Source organism: Physcomitrium patens, chromosome 1 (assembly GCF_059467195.1).
Source record: "Physcomitrium patens ecotype Gransden chromosome 1, ASM5946719v1, whole genome shotgun sequence".
In the NCBI taxonomy this organism is placed as follows: Eukaryota; Viridiplantae; Streptophyta; class Bryopsida; order Funariales; family Funariaceae; genus Physcomitrium; species Physcomitrium patens.
In genome coordinates this window covers 21,333,275-21,348,478 of record NC_143410.1, presented here as the reverse complement: position 1 = coordinate 21,348,478, position 15,204 = coordinate 21,333,275, and the positions used below count along the sequence as shown (strand labels likewise).

At 39.3% G+C, this 15,204-nt stretch overlaps 3 protein-coding genes across 5 annotated transcripts; 1 reads left to right on the top strand and 2 right to left on the bottom strand.

Annotated features, from left to right (window-relative positions):
• Positions 1–160: 160 nt before the first annotated feature.
• On the bottom strand, positions 161–4,603 carry LOC112287077 (uncharacterized). The gene is made up of 11 exons (XM_024529721.2): positions 4,207–4,603; positions 3,826–3,856; positions 3,375–3,388; positions 3,135–3,185; positions 2,914–2,983; positions 2,520–2,586; positions 2,256–2,323; positions 1,837–1,960; positions 1,574–1,613; positions 1,187–1,254; positions 161–766 (listed from the first exon to the last, which is right to left on the bottom strand). The coding sequence occupies exons 1-11, from the start codon at positions 4,462–4,464 to the stop codon at positions 751–753; spliced, it is 807 nt and encodes a 268-aa protein (XP_024385489.1). The 5' UTR covers positions 4,465–4,603; the 3' UTR covers positions 161–750.
• Positions 4,604–4,681: 78 nt separating this feature from the next.
• On the top strand, positions 4,682–8,426 carry LOC112287066 (uncharacterized). The gene is made up of 10 exons (XM_024529700.3): positions 4,682–5,280; positions 5,404–5,475; positions 5,605–5,697; positions 6,023–6,104; positions 6,395–6,451; positions 6,720–6,784; positions 7,107–7,202; positions 7,313–7,399; positions 7,536–7,616; positions 7,835–8,426. Exons 1-10 carry the CDS (start codon positions 5,179–5,181, stop codon positions 8,351–8,353), a joined length of 1,254 nt encoding a protein of 417 aa, XP_024385468.1. The 5' UTR covers positions 4,682–5,178; the 3' UTR covers positions 8,354–8,426.
• Positions 8,427–9,230: 804 nt separating this feature from the next.
• LOC112287057 (uncharacterized) lies at positions 9,231–13,348 on the bottom strand. Of its 3 annotated transcripts, none has more exons than XM_090253195.1 (4): positions 12,660–13,320; positions 11,708–12,104; positions 11,099–11,174; positions 9,231–10,437 (listed from the first exon to the last, which is right to left on the bottom strand). In XM_090253195.1, exons 2-4 carry the CDS (start codon positions 11,729–11,731, stop codon positions 9,413–9,415), a joined length of 1,125 nt encoding a protein of 374 aa, XP_090109321.1. In that variant the 5' UTR covers positions 11,732–12,104; positions 12,660–13,320; the 3' UTR covers positions 9,231–9,412. The 3 variants fall into 3 exon arrangements, with proteins under 3 accessions (XP_090109321.1, XP_090109319.1, XP_024385448.1); XM_090253193.1 differs by having other exon boundaries at positions 11,708–11,889; positions 12,660–13,259; XM_024529680.3 differs by lacking the exon at positions 11,708–12,104 and having other exon boundaries at positions 12,660–13,348.
• Positions 13,349–15,204: the final 1,856 nt, after the last annotated feature.

Here is a 15,204-nt window from a genome sequence, read left to right as displayed (position 1 = left end):
CAGGGTGAAGATACAAAACAATTACTCCATTAAATCCACATCAGGATTACCAATGCTGTTCTTTACTTATCCAATATTTGAACCCCTGAGATGGCATTTCCAGGTATTTTGGTTCAGTTGTGTCAAGTCTCCAAAATGCTCAAACATTACCAAAAGATGGTTGACCAGGCAATAACCGGAGGCATTGTATAAATTATTAAACCAGCCTAACATACGAGGCTTGACGTAAAACTCGAAGCACCCAAAGCTACTTCTCCGAGAAGGGTGGCCGGTTTTATTTTCATTTTTCTTTTATGGAGGTGGAGGAAAATCGTAGAAGCGAAATTCGAAAGCACAACCTAAAATAAACCATCGACCTGCTGACTATGAAAATTTAATGACCGTGCTAGTAAGGATCCAGGCTATCAAGTCTAAAATGGCCTCGACGTATCCTATGCATGAACGCCTAGCTTTCAACGAGACGCTACACATATGTAAGAAGACAACGTTTTAGACACCTCGTATAAGTAACAGCTACCAAACCCCTGTGCTCCAATCATTGATGCAATGGAAAAGGATCGACTCACTTAGGTGTATAGTATTCACCAAGGTTTGATTTCTCTAGTTCCCAGCAAGGACGATGAATTGTCAGCGTACTCGAAAAGGTTCTCAGGGGTCAAATACCTGAAACACGTAATGGACCTATTTCTACCGTTTCCGGTGCAACACTCTTGTTAGATCATGTGCTACTCTTCGCTGTTTTGCACTTCTCTATTTTTCCTTGCTTCTGTTTTACACAAAAGAATATGTTATGATCTTGACGTTTTGTTTTGGGATTAGACAATTGAAGGTATAAAAGCAAGCATGGTTACATTAGGGTCACATAGTGCATTATCGGACTCAGAATTTGAAATGAATTAATAAGGAATTAGAAATGAAATGTTCTTTTACTAGTTTGAAGCAAAAAATTATATATACAGGATTCCAAAGAAAAATTCAATCACATAAAAGATCTCAGGAATTGGATAGTATTTCCGTGCATTCAATGTATACAAGACACAGACTAGACTCGTGATAAAATGAATCTTATTCTTCACCATGACATCAGAAGTTGCCGGCTAAGGCTAAGAGAGTACAAAACCAAGGAAGAGTCAAGATCTTCAACCACAAAATAATTTAGCGCAGAATGGATGGCCTGAACACGCACCTAGTTATGTAGGTATTCTCCGCTGTATCAATAACTACTTGATCTCCTGCAGTAATAAATGACGGTGCCTGCAAATTACGTAAACACGCCATAAACAAAGAAGTTCTTTGAGCACTACCGCCATATATTCTACTCCACTTGAACAAAAACTGTAGTTTTTGAGAGAGATATAATCCGCCTAAATGAATGGGCACGATGACTGCAACCTGAGATGCATTAAACTAGGCCACTTGATGTCTAGCGATATGCAATTGACATGGATTAATTACATCGTACTGTACATCTTATATAAAGCTCCTTTAATAGCACTCAGAATATCCAATCACTTAATAGCACTCAGAATACCACTAAAAAGAAGGAAAGTGAGTACGGGTAGTAATGGCTTACCAGAATCGTCTGACCATTCTCCAATATAATGCGCTTGTACCTGTAACAATTGTAGTAAGATTATTAAGACATGTCAAAACCTCAACCCGAAGAGGCAAAACAAGACTGCATAACCCTTCTGTGTATATGTTTCAAATTTTAGGCTCAGTAAATTCTTGATAATAAAATAAGATAATTATTCTGTTAGAGAAGCCGTAAAAAATTTGGTTGCATTTTCATGGTCAAAGAATGCTTAAAAAACAGGTAGGCCTAAATTTGCTCACGTAGGTGTTGCGGATTGGCCTTTGAAGTATGGCTCTGCTTCTGCAACAGTGCAAGTGACCTTCGGTGGAACAGTCGCGGAAAAAGGCTGGCCGTTGTATTGCTGAACCATCACCTCCATTCCATCTGCTCCGCAAGGAATACATTATGCTCAGACAAAATTGCAATGTGATGGTGAAAACAAGAAACATCCGAAGCTATCTGTCCAGAAACTTCTAATTGATAACCACATAGCTAACACTTTCCAGACTCATCTATATCAATCCCAGCAATTGAGTAGGAATACCACAAAACGATCTCCTTAGATCTCAAACCTATTTCAGCGCAGCAGGCTACTTCTGCAACCGAAGCTTTAACTGCAATCATTCAAAATAGAGAACTTACGAAAACGAAATTGTTATCAAAAGCGACCAATACGTACCAGATAGGTAGGCAGCTCCACTACCTAGCATGTCCTTCGAGAGTTCTAATTGATCAAAAGTTTTTGGGCTGCAAATTGCAACAAGTTGCAATCAGATGGGTAAATAGCAATGTATCGACTCCTACTAAGCATGGTTACAAAGCACAAAAATAATGTAAATACGTAAAATTGACTGGACAGAAATATCTCTATTCAAAAAATTGAGCGTCCATTTCTTTGTTCAGGAAAATGCAATTTCTTTCAGATGAGAAATGGTAGACTCACTCCATCAAAACAACACTAGAACCTTCCATGTACAAGAAAGTGTAGGCTTTCTCGTCCACGAACACTCCTGCACCACAATAAAAGAAGATTGAATAATTCAGTAAAAAACCAGCAATGTGAAACTAAGCTTGAAACGTCTTTATTGACCTTAGTACGGCAAACTAAGAGCACATTTCACCAACTCTAATGATGTAATAGCCTGACATTGTTAAACAATGGAAGCAACTAAATAAAACACTCAGTAAACCACCGAAGTAATCTCGACAAACCAACCAAATTTAACACACAATGTGGTTCCAAAGTATTCTTTTTTCATCGTCAATGTCTAACCCTAATCATTGGAAGAAACATTTGATGACTATTTGATTTTAAAGAGATTAGAACATTCACGTACTTTCAATAGATTCTGATGTTCGGAATCTTTCAGTTAATTTCAGCCCACTTTGCACGTCCCGAAGCTCCACCTGTTTGAAAACAGTAAGTGACGAGGGCCGACAAAGTACACGCTATGGCTTTATTAATGGAAAACAACTGCGAGTATCAATTACACGTCCCCCTAAACCAGATATGATGTCAGCAAAAGAACAGGACCCAAAACCTTAGAGCACGTTTCACCTGGATAGTTGCTCCACCTCGACCTTGTTGGGTATGTTGAGTTTTCAGTACCTATATACAAGTCACACCTTTTACCAGTCGCCTTCAAAATACCTTAAATCTATTAATGCGGGAGACACAGAAGAAGAAATACATTGCATACTGATCTTGGAACCATGGGGTCAGGAAATCTAAACAGAAGATTATAGGCTGTGCTCAAACTGGCTAAACGACTTCAAATTTCAGTGAGGAGAGTCATACCTGATAAATGCGTCCTGCCAAGATAGTAAAACACCATAAGGATATGTCCATCAGCCTTGCTCAACAAGCCCAGAAACGACGAGAACCAAATAATCACGTGCATATGGAGCAAACACAAGGAGCAATTCCAATGCATCACATGATTTGCAAAGAACAGCATGGCATGCTTCATTCAGTGGGGACATGCGAATGTGTGACAAATATGGGAGGACTATACTAAGAAGTAAATATTTAGGTGCGCTTAGAGGATATCAGAGTTACGTAGGACTTATTTATCAAAAACCTTAGGTAACCGAATAAATCCTCACAAGCACGTACACTTTTAAGCCCAGAATTTCTTAAACCCCTAGCTCTGGACTCAAAACTATCAAGGAAGTCAGATCACTTCATAGGAAACCATGCTGGGCGTTCAGGAGATCAATCACCAGATTGGAAACGAAAACCTGCTCACCTTTGCGCTCAATGACATTCCCTTGCTTGACCTGAGTGCATACCACAGTTTTGTCACAGCGGGATATATAAATGACTTTCAGGGAATTGAATATATATGCTTGGCTCACTGAATTTCAATTTCTAAGGCCTCAACGCATAACTACTACCTAGGTCTTTCAAAATGTTCAATGACAAATATGAAGGAAGAAGAGTGGCATTTGAAGGTGCAAGCTAACACAAGAACAACAATGTAGACCCAAATGCATTGATTTGGTGAGGATTCGTTTGGGTACCTTCATGAAATCCTCAACAAGGAGTAACAAGAACACATTCAAGGAGCCTCTTCATCTTCGCGTTCAAAAACATACAAATAAAATAAAATAAGATAACATGATTGTACCTCTGAGCCGTTCACTTTCGCGTGTCGAACTTGCTGCCTCAAGCCTCCGCCCCTCAAAGCGTCGCTGCAGATAGCAAAACAATTCCTCGATTCTGACATACCGTCCCTCACAAGACTCCAAAGCGCCCGCCATAATTGCAAATTGGATGGAGATCGCAAAAATCCTGGTGCAATCTGCGGAGACGACGAGGGAGGTAGCCCATACTCTCGCGCACCTCGTTGTACAGCCCGCGCCAACAATCTGTAGCGCTGCATCATCTTCTTGACCTAGTTAACACCCACGTACCAGAGACAAATGCAATGCCGCTGTCTTGTGTCCCCGACAATGCACCAGTCGGAAATCGCTCCGGCACCGTCGAGGGCTGCCCGCTGCCCAGCTCAGTTTCATGAGAGGGTTTAGGGTCCCGCAGCTTTTCGCAGCTTGTGCCCTTTAAACGATTTTCATCCCTCAGCTTGACCTCCCACTCGTTCCTTCTCACGGATTTCTGAGGTGTATCATCTGTGTTCCGTATCTCTTGGTTTCACTGTGGACTTGCAAGGATTGCCCAGTGAAGGCATTCATATTCAATCAAGTGTGACACACATGTGAAAGCTGCGTCTCGATGTTTGATTTTTGTTTTATCACTGAAGGCATTCACCAGGAGTTTTTATACAGTTCGTGATTTTGGTGCTTGATCGTTCGGCGATGGTTCGGCGATTAATTTTGGACTGTTATCCATCTTTGTTGGAAGAGGCGACGGCGTGTAACGTGTAACTGTAGGTTAGTACATTGAAGCAGCACGTCTTTGGGAGATTTGTTGTTGCAGAATGCTGGGATCGCTGGACGTGGCCACTTTATAGACGTTACAGAGTTAACTACCGACTTGAAGCTGGCTAAGAAGTTGGTTCGATGGTGTGGGTTTAGAGCTTAGGGTTTTGGGTTTTGATTTTTAGGTTTTAGGGTGGACTTTCTTCATTGCGTCTACCATTGTCATGATGGTGCGCCTCACAGCTGCGTTAATTTCTGCCCTCAATGACGGTCGCGACTTAGCCACCATCGAGACGCTTACTGTTCCGAATCGCTATTTTCATGAGGTAATTGATTTGGGAGTGGAGTCTCATTGCGGAAGGTCTTGGTGGTTACGGAAGTTAGTTTTCCTAGTGTCTTTTTCGGTATCATTCTGCGACAAGAAGCTTACTGGATCCTTATCGTATCAGATATCAGGTATTGATGCTTGCGAGAAGTTATCGCGGTTGGATATCTCGGGAAACAGCATCACCAATCTTGAGGTGAGTGATGTTTGCCTTTTCTGTTTTTTCCACAACTCCATTGCGCTCATTGTGTCGTTAAAACAGCTGTAGCTAATCGCGGTTTTACCGAAGTCTAACCTGATGTGCACATCGCTTGGGGCGGTGCAGAGTATATCCATGTGCACCAATTTGAAATGGTTGTCAGTTGCAGGCAATGGACTGACTAGTCTGAAGGGGGTCGAGACCCTCTCTAAACTTACAGTATGTTCTCTTTCTCTATCTTCCAAGTTGTTCGTTTTCTTGGACTCTAGTCTAGTATGTCGATACTTCTTTCTTGGGGCAATGTTAAGAACTATACGAGAGCTCGAATTTCTGTGCCTGATCCATTTAGCATTGAAAGCTTGGGTTTGGTGATATAGTTTTGAGGAATGTAGCATGTTGGAAGTGACATATTGAGTAACATCATGCCGTTGCTATTCACTCAAACTCTTACTCTTATTTCACAAATGATGGCTTAGTGTGGCTAGACTTTTCATAATTTCGAAATTCTGCTGGTTATCATGTGTGTACTGATGGATGGGTGAAGGTGCTAAATGCCAGCCGCAATGCTCTTACTTCTGTCTCTGAGATTTTGAACCTCGTAGAATTGCGGGCACTTATTCTGAATAGTGAGTTTCCTATCTCTACAACATATCTGGGTCGTGAGTGTTCGCAAATCTGGGCTCAGGGAAACTTAGAATTGTAGGGGGGAGAGCAGTGGGTTTAAAAGATAGTCTTTTCCTTGATGTTAAATGATCATAGCTCTTCTAACTGTGCGCTGCTTTGTCCAAATAAAGGACTAATGAACTAGTTTTGTATATGTCTAAATGCGTGCGTTCGATCGTAGAACGAAGATCAGTCATATTTGTGCTTGTAGTTATTATCCGTATTTCTAATTATTATTACGTTTGTGATGCAGACAACGAGATTACACGTGTCACTCGTTTCGATAACCTTGTCAAGTTGAATACCATAGGTGCGACCTTGCTGTGTCGTGACGCCCTCTATTTTTTCTATCAAAGTATATTACTCAATGGCGTCTTCCTTTGCTCGAGCTTACTCAGAGTACATTAAATAATTGTATAACTTGATTTAATATTCAACAACGAATAAACCAATGATATCCTAGCGCTCAAGTCAACTAATTTTCTTTGCTAAATGGCTCTTCTGGTGAAATGAGATGTCATAGGCAACAGAGTAGTCAACAATGCAATGACTGATGAGTTGCATTGTTTATTGGACAGTGTTGTCACATAACCCGATCCGAGAATTGGGGAAATCCTTGAACAAGCAATTAGAGTTGACGAAGGTAATCATGGATCTGCTACATCCTTCCTGTGATTGCATTTAGGTGTCCAAAGTTAGACATGCAGAATGTATGCTAGTATTTTATGAGATAATTCGGTTGTATCTTTCTTGGCAGTGATCGAACTTTCGTATGCAAATTTCATATCTAAACTTGATTAGGGATGATGGTCTCTTCGCTGCATATGGTTATTCTGGTTATAATTTTGTCTATACATGTAGGGTTCTGACATTCTCAGTGATTATTGAAAGTAGTTGATTGCATGTTGATGATGCTAAGTTTATATGGACTCTAATTTGAAGATTGTTATGTTTCCTGTCTCCAGCTTTCGGTATCGCATTGTAAAATTCAGGTGCTAGGAGCATCGTTGAAGCGATGTGTTGCACTGGAAGAACTGCGGCTTGCTCATAATCAACTATCGGTATGCCTATTTTTTGAATGGTAGGAAAAGCTTTTAATTACGATCTTTGATTATGCTGGCCCTGAATATACGCCGGAAGTCATTTTTCTGGACAATCTCTTGCTCATCAGGATCTGCCCAAGGAGATAGAAAGGAACGGTAGGCTTCGTATACTCGACCTTGGCAACAACAACTTGCAAAATTGGCAAAGCCTTCAGGTATTATAGAATTTGACGATGAGCTTTTTGACTATTTGTTACCTCCTAGACCAGGCTTCCCCTGATGTTGACCTTGCACGGCTGTACACAGCAATAGCGTAAAAGCACTTAACGTTTGGCCCTTACATGGAAGCAGGTACTCAAATCTTTGCATAGTCTATCCAACTTAAATCTACGTGGAAGCCCTATCTGCTCTGTACCGGATTATGAGCAAGAGGTAAAGTTGATCTTTGTTTTTTGTTCCAAAGGATGTCATCCAATTTTTAAGGGCCCTGCTTTTTGGAATTTTTGTATGTTTACTGTTGCTTCTTTCTATTTGGCCTGGGACAGTAAGCGTTTCACTGAGGATATTGAATACCCTGTTCATTTACATAATTATATCAAACTTTCTGCTTTGGATTACGTCTTAAAGACTGAGCCCTGTATGTGGCACAGTTGAAAAATCTTGTTCCAACTCTGCAAATTTTAGATGGACACCCTCTTGTCCCTGGAAAAGTGAGACGGAAATACGGAGAAGAGAAGACCTCAAAGGCAAGCGATGAACCTGTTGCAAAAGCCAATTTAACGACGATTACAAATCAAACCAAAGCAAAGAAGATGAAACCCACTGAAGTCAAACCTAAAGAGCAAGAGTCACGAGCACAAAAAGAGATGCAAGATGAAGATTCACCAGGCAAATCATTTGTAGAGTTGATCCAGACATATCCCATAGAGACGAAAAAAGCATCAGATACTCATCAAGACTCCGGTGTGATTGCCGTCATAGAGGCCAAGAAAGCGCCGGTGGGTGTGTGGAAGAGGAAACGGGGAATTGAGGCTTTGACTCTGTTGAAGGAGCCCGAGATTGGAACAGGAGGTCCCTCAAGCTGGGACACGCCTAATGTAACAGTCGAAGCTCCAGTAGTCAAGCAGCTATCCGCATCTTATTCCAGATGGGCATTGAAAAAGAAATAGGTTATCTCTTGTCACACGAGCACTAAACATATTAACGAGGATTTCCTGGTGGAATCGGATTTTTTCATTCGCATCCTTGATATAACTTTGCATTACCATGTGGTGTTTCGTAGCTCAGCTTCTAGTATTAGGCATTTTTAAGCTTGTGTTCGAGTATACGTCCAGGTAATTCTTTAGCCCTCATGCAAGTTTAGGTATTTGATCATATATGCGTTTTTCTTTTTCCTGGTAATGTACAACAGGTTCTTTACAGCTTTCAAGTAGACTGGACCTGGGTTGTGTACTATTTTTTCAGTATTTCGTATCAGTGCACCCTCGATTAGCCACGACATATTAGAGTGAGTGTGGGAGTGTGCAGGGTACTTACCCCATACGGTTGTGATTGAAAACTACCTGTTGACAGAGCTTTATCACGTTTCTCTCTTTCCTTTTGTATTTTTTCACAGCATTTCAGTGGGTTGAGTGTCATTCCATAAGTTGCATGCTGTGAATTGGATAACTGCAGATGTTAGCTGAATTAGTCTGATTGGTCGCGTGTGGTGGTTACATACTCACCGGCGGCAGTACAATAAAGAAGTACTCATGTACGCCTACTATTGAAAGTTGTAATCTGACCCTTAAACAAAACTTGGTATATCTCCCATTTTTCTTGAAGAGATTTGTGAAAATAACTTCAAAACAAAAACTGTTAAATATTTAAGGCAAACATGTTTACTCATGGTTTGAATATGTCGATGTACTTAGGGTATACTTTCCAAATCAGCTGCATGCCTTACGCTATTCTGACAGAAAGCAGCTCCAGTTCGCGAAAAAAAAACAAAACAAAACAAAACAAAAACAAAAACAAACAAAACAAAAACAAACAGACAAACAAAAATTATTTGTTCAAGGCAACTAGCCGGACAAGTATATACCATATTCGCATATGCAATGCTTCTTACCACAGAAACCTTTGCTACACCGATATGAGCACACTAGTATCATTATATGATAGGGACCTAAAACATTATTTAATCCTTCTGTCATTCTATGAGAGAAGAATGTACCCTACTGCATTAATCAAACATGTAGCCAAACAGCAGAAGACCGTGACACCTGAACAGCCACATCAGTGTTATAGGCCTTTCTACAGCCCGGGCAACGCCCATCATCAGATGCGATTCTGTGGTAGCAGAACAGGCACAATTGAAAGCCACAAGGGCAGGGCATGTATGATGAGTCAGTCATATCAAGTTCCTCTGTACATATAGGGCAATAAGATGGCGACGCTGGTCGATTCCCCCACTTGTTCCCATTACCCCATCCTTGGTGGTGGTTGTTAGCGTGTGTTGGGTGCTTATGCCGCTCGGCAAGCGTCGGCAAAGTTGGGGGTCGAGAAACATCATCAGAACGCCAAGCCCTTCCTCCATTCCCTCTCCTACTTCCCAGACTGGAATTTTTGTACTTGTACTCATGTTTTGATTGGCCATGCTGCGTGTGGTAATGATAAGCACCATTTTGCTTTCTGTCATGCTGCTCTTTTCCTTCACTACGCAGAGTTCGATCAGAACCAGGACATTTGTGGGATCCTTCAGATCGATATAGGGAACTCTGTATATGCAACGCGTCAAAAGCAGACTCCCAGGCATCGTTCACATCATGTGACTCGTCATTGTCTTCGGAGTCACTTCCTGTGCAGCTGTTACTTGCACACGAGCTATTCGATCTTAACTTGCTTGCATCACTACTTGAACGCCGATACTTTAGGCTCTGCTTATGTCCAATTCCTTCATCCAGTTCTTCGTCTCCAAAATGCTGTGATGACCTGCACGAAACACCATTCCTCCTTGCCGGAACCTCTTTAAGATCCTTGACTTCGTTTATCAAACCAATGATTGAAGTCCGCGAGTGCGTGACAAGTGAACCAGTAAGTGTTCGTTCACTCACAGATCCAATCGAACCTAAGCTTTGGCTTCGGGAATGTCCTGATGGACACGCCCTTTCTTGCGCCATGCACTCTCCATCCTCTGCCTTGGGATGGTGCACGCAATTTCGATAATGTGATAGATCATTTTGTTGCTGCTTTCCGGCCTTCCCTTGCCTCTCTGATATAAGCATCAAGGATATATCCAAGTCATAGTTCAGTAAAGCAGAAAACTCACGGCCAGTTTGCTAGCCTGCCGTTACATGAAAAACATGAAAATATTAGCAACATTGCTAAGTAAGCCACTCATAGTGATCCTCGACGTTTGAAGGTATTGTTCCCATTATTAAAAGCGAAGGCATCACCATGCACAAACGACCTGCCGAAGACATAACCAAACGGATGATTCTTGTAGTGTAATTTATTGAACAATCCATACATTCATGCATAACCTACTACTGATATCTGGGATGTAAGATATCTGAAGGTAGGTTAAGTGTACATGTGATTTGCTCAACAGACTGAAGTAAGAGACAAGGTGGTTTATTTGAACGGCCGCTTCTACCGGTGCCAGGCATATAAATAGAATAATGAACATGTCTAGCTCTAAAACTTCATGGCTACAGACACAGCGAAAAGTGAGCAGATATAAATTGAAGACACGATTATTGAGAAGCACAGACCGTCTACGACGTGACAAGAGAAAAGACATATTCCACGCACAATACTCCTAAGTCGAAAAAACAAGACTGATCCACAAGACCAAGCAAAAAACACTATCAATCATATCTTTTTAGTTTCGAAATGCACTCTTGAATAGCTCTACATGCAAAAAGAGCTACCTTGTGAACACTGTGACAACCACTGTTCCCTGCGGGCGTCCAGCTTACACTGCTTCAATTTGGGGGACCGATTTCCCTGAACACATGCATCATCTCTCAGTATCGTCTTAAGACTTGAAGAGCTCGGAGGGGATAAACCTTATCAAATCATTCTACTGAGGCCGACACGCCTACGTTCACCAACTTCTAACTCTGCTGTCGCAAGAACTACCGAAGACTGGGAATCCAGAAAAAGATACTAGTGAAGTTCCAATTGAGAGTCGAATTAAGTCATCCTCTTTCTCAGCTCCCAAGAAAATAACCTTAAAAGTGTTTATTGCAGTTTCAGGTAGATCCTGTGGTGCTTAAGGGAATACAACCCCAAACCAGACTGAACCGTGCACATACCAATCGACATGTCATCGCAATCGATCAAGGGACAAGAATATAGAAAAAACTACCCACGTATTACGACCTAACTAGAGGCCGAGATTAGCTGGAAAAAAGGACAATGCACGAAGAACAAAACATGCGAATAGAAAATAATATCTATTCAAGTCAAAATCAGTAAAATTGAAAATAAGCCGCGAAAACTTAGACCGGACTTAAAAAGCTCGATGTACTTCCTACCTCGTCATGAAACTTAAAACACATATCACGCCGCTATACTTGATCCTGAGCGAACGTGAGGAGGACGGAGCAAGACACCTACGTCTCCTCATATCCGTACCCTTCCTCCAATCCGCGTCTTCGTATGCTTGCGCACTTCGTGAAGCACACCATGTTGCTGATAGAAATGGCTACCACAACTCCTAAAGGACGGACAGCCAAAAATATGGGCGCACCAAACACTTCAGTAAGCCTCAATATTCATTGGACTGTAAATAACCATGTTGGCTTAATTATTCTTAACACGGCTTTCTTTCTCTGGTAAATTCCGTACATTATGTACATGATTAACAAACGGAAACCCACAGGAAAGATCTCCAGAATCGTGACTTCGAGAAAACCCTCACGTTACGCATATCTGCTACAGACAGGTACAAGTTCACGAGTACCTTGGTGAAAATCTGTCAAAAAAGTTTCCACGTCCACGTGGAAGGGTACTAGCGAGGGACTTTAGTGGAAGTCACACTAGACACCACACAGTAATATGGAAACCAACTCGAAATCCAACGCAAATTTTTCATCCAGAACAAATGCAGATGCAAGTGCATGTGCACACATATACTAGACCATTCACACACTGACCCTTGCCAACACCATTCAAAACACAAACTACTGTTAGCGGACGAGGTCAAATTCGGTGACACACACAAACAGAGGCTCCAAAATTTTCTACATGACGAGTGAATCACGTAGAATTAAGAATCCACACCTAGTTCCAAGACATGCGAACTAGAAAGCCAATGTACACCAAATGTTCCGAGAACGAGTAGATCAATACATCAACGCCACTTAGACACCCTGAAGTGGCCAACCCGGGCCACCACCGAATAGATCTCGACTACTCACCGCATGTCGAACAAACAATGCCACAGTAGATGCCACTACCACCAATACAGAGAATAGACCAACGTACCCTCTTCCGACGACTGGCATCTTTAGAGTTCATAAAGTTCCCCCGAAACTGCTTGACATCCCCGCAGTTATCGTTGCTATACAATCGCGCACAGTCCTGATGATACTCCGGTTGACACTGAAACAATGACATGGCCTTGTGGTTCTGGCTCGCACCACCAGCGCCAAATCCATTGCGACGGTGCACGGCGCGCCCATTCGAAAGCGAGTTTGAAGCAGCCATCTCAAAAACACATTCCACCGCAGTAATCCTAAAGAATTCTGCTCCCCAATCTCCTACTCTGCTCCGATGAAATACAACTCTTTCCCCATCTCCGTTGCTATGCTTTACTTTCCGCCCGCCTCTTCCGCTCACTCGCAGTGCTTTCAACAAATAAAACCCACCACAATAACAGCTGTAAAAGCAACGATCAGTCGATGGATCGCGACAGAGTCGGTAGATGCATCGCACCCACCACGGAATTTAGCAAGAAGCTCACGGTGTTTTCTGGGTTTCGACGAAACCCTAGAATCTAAATCTACAACGACGCTCCCACGCCTCCCGCTCGCTCTCTCCACGTTTATATTTGCAAACCTGAAAAGCAAACGGAGGGAGCCCGCTCTTTAACATATCCACGCTAAACCACCTCTCCATGCCTTCTTTGTAGCCACATGCAACAACTTAGGGTTTTCTATGTGGCCACATGCAACAACTTAGGGTTTTCTATGTGGCCACATGCAACATATTTCTAGGGCTTGATAGAATAACCCGTAAAATGCCTCTATTGTTACATCATTGGGCCACCAATTCCAAACAATAAAAGTGATCCAGTAAAAAATTTATTCAAAATAATATTATTTGTTGGGAATTTATTTTATTATATTGTTTGTTTGTTTGTTTTATTTTGTTTTATTGCTTCTTTTTTTTGTTTATTTTTTATTTTTTATTTTTTTTTGTGAGAATCAACTCAAACTTATCTTAGGATTTTTGGCTATATACAAAAATTCAACTATAGGAATAGTTCCTAACAAATTGGTTGAAACTTATGTAATAAATACTATAATACAATTGTATATAGAGAGAATTAATACTCTATAAGTATACACTTAATACATATTGCAAAGTAAATAAAATAATACATTATTTAACAACATAAATATAAGTTAATAATTTATTTTGTATTTTTTTACTTTATAAAAATCAAGAAAAATAAATAAAAATAAAAATTAATATTATTTCGAATGTCATATATATAAGATATATTTATATTTTGATAAAAAAATATAACATCATTTTTTTAATTAAATAAATATGATAATCTAATATAGACATATATTTAATGAATAATTAATATTATTATTATTAACTTGTGGCTTATTAAAATATTATACAATAAAAGTTTGACAAAAGATTTGATAGATTTAGCTTACAATTAATATATGTGTGTTTTATTATTATATACATATACTTAGTACATGAGCAAATAACTTATATTACTTAATTTATAAAACACAAAAATAGTTGTTTTATCTAATAAACTAATATTATTTATAATAAACTAGTTATTATTATATTATTAAATGGTTCCATTAAAAATATTAAATGTTTCAAAATTGAAGGCCAATAGCTAATACCTCTATATTTGTCTGCCTTCAAATATCTTCTATGCCAAAATCTAAATATGTATTTTTTTTCAATGTTACATTTAAAATGGATATTATGTTTGCACACCCTTTTTCTGTAAGCCAACCTTATGATTCATTATTATGCTCACTTGTCATTGTAAAAAGTAACTCTTTAAGTTCTTCTTTGTTGTTTATGGCCTATTACTTACTTTGTCTTTGTCCATCTACCAAATCATTTACATAAAAAGTTGTTGAATATTATTATTTTTTTATATAATTTTTTTGAAGTTTTGATAGTTTAGCAAAGTTGTCAACTTTTTTTATACCATAATTTATTTCTTTGCATTGTTTTATTCTTGTTTGCACTTACATGGATAATTTGATGTAATTATAATTTAAATTGTTTGACAATTTTTTTTTGTATTGATTATACCATAAAATATAATAATCAAAGTTATAATTTCTTCTTTAATATGCATTTTAAGATTAATATTAATTAAGACTTTCAAGTGTAGTGTGTATGAGCCATTTAAATGTTGATTCATAGAAATATCAATAAATTAAAGATTTATAATCTTATTTTATAATTATAATAGTTTGTTGGCCTATCAAATGATAAGGATTTAGTCTCATAACAAAGATTTTAATTACAAAAGAAGGAACTACATCAAAAGAAGAAACTAAAATACATTTAAGATAATGTAGCTAGAATCTTAAACAATATTATTTTCTAAAAGTTCTATATCATAATTTAAACATTTTATTTGTTTCATGGCATAATATTTGATAGAATTTGAAAACATTATAAATTTTATCTCTATCTTATAAGACTTTGAAGCATTTTCATATGTTCTTGATAAAAAAGATGTTATATATAATATATTATTTTTGATATAAAAAATTTAAAGTCTTATATCTAATAGTCACAAACAACAAGTACA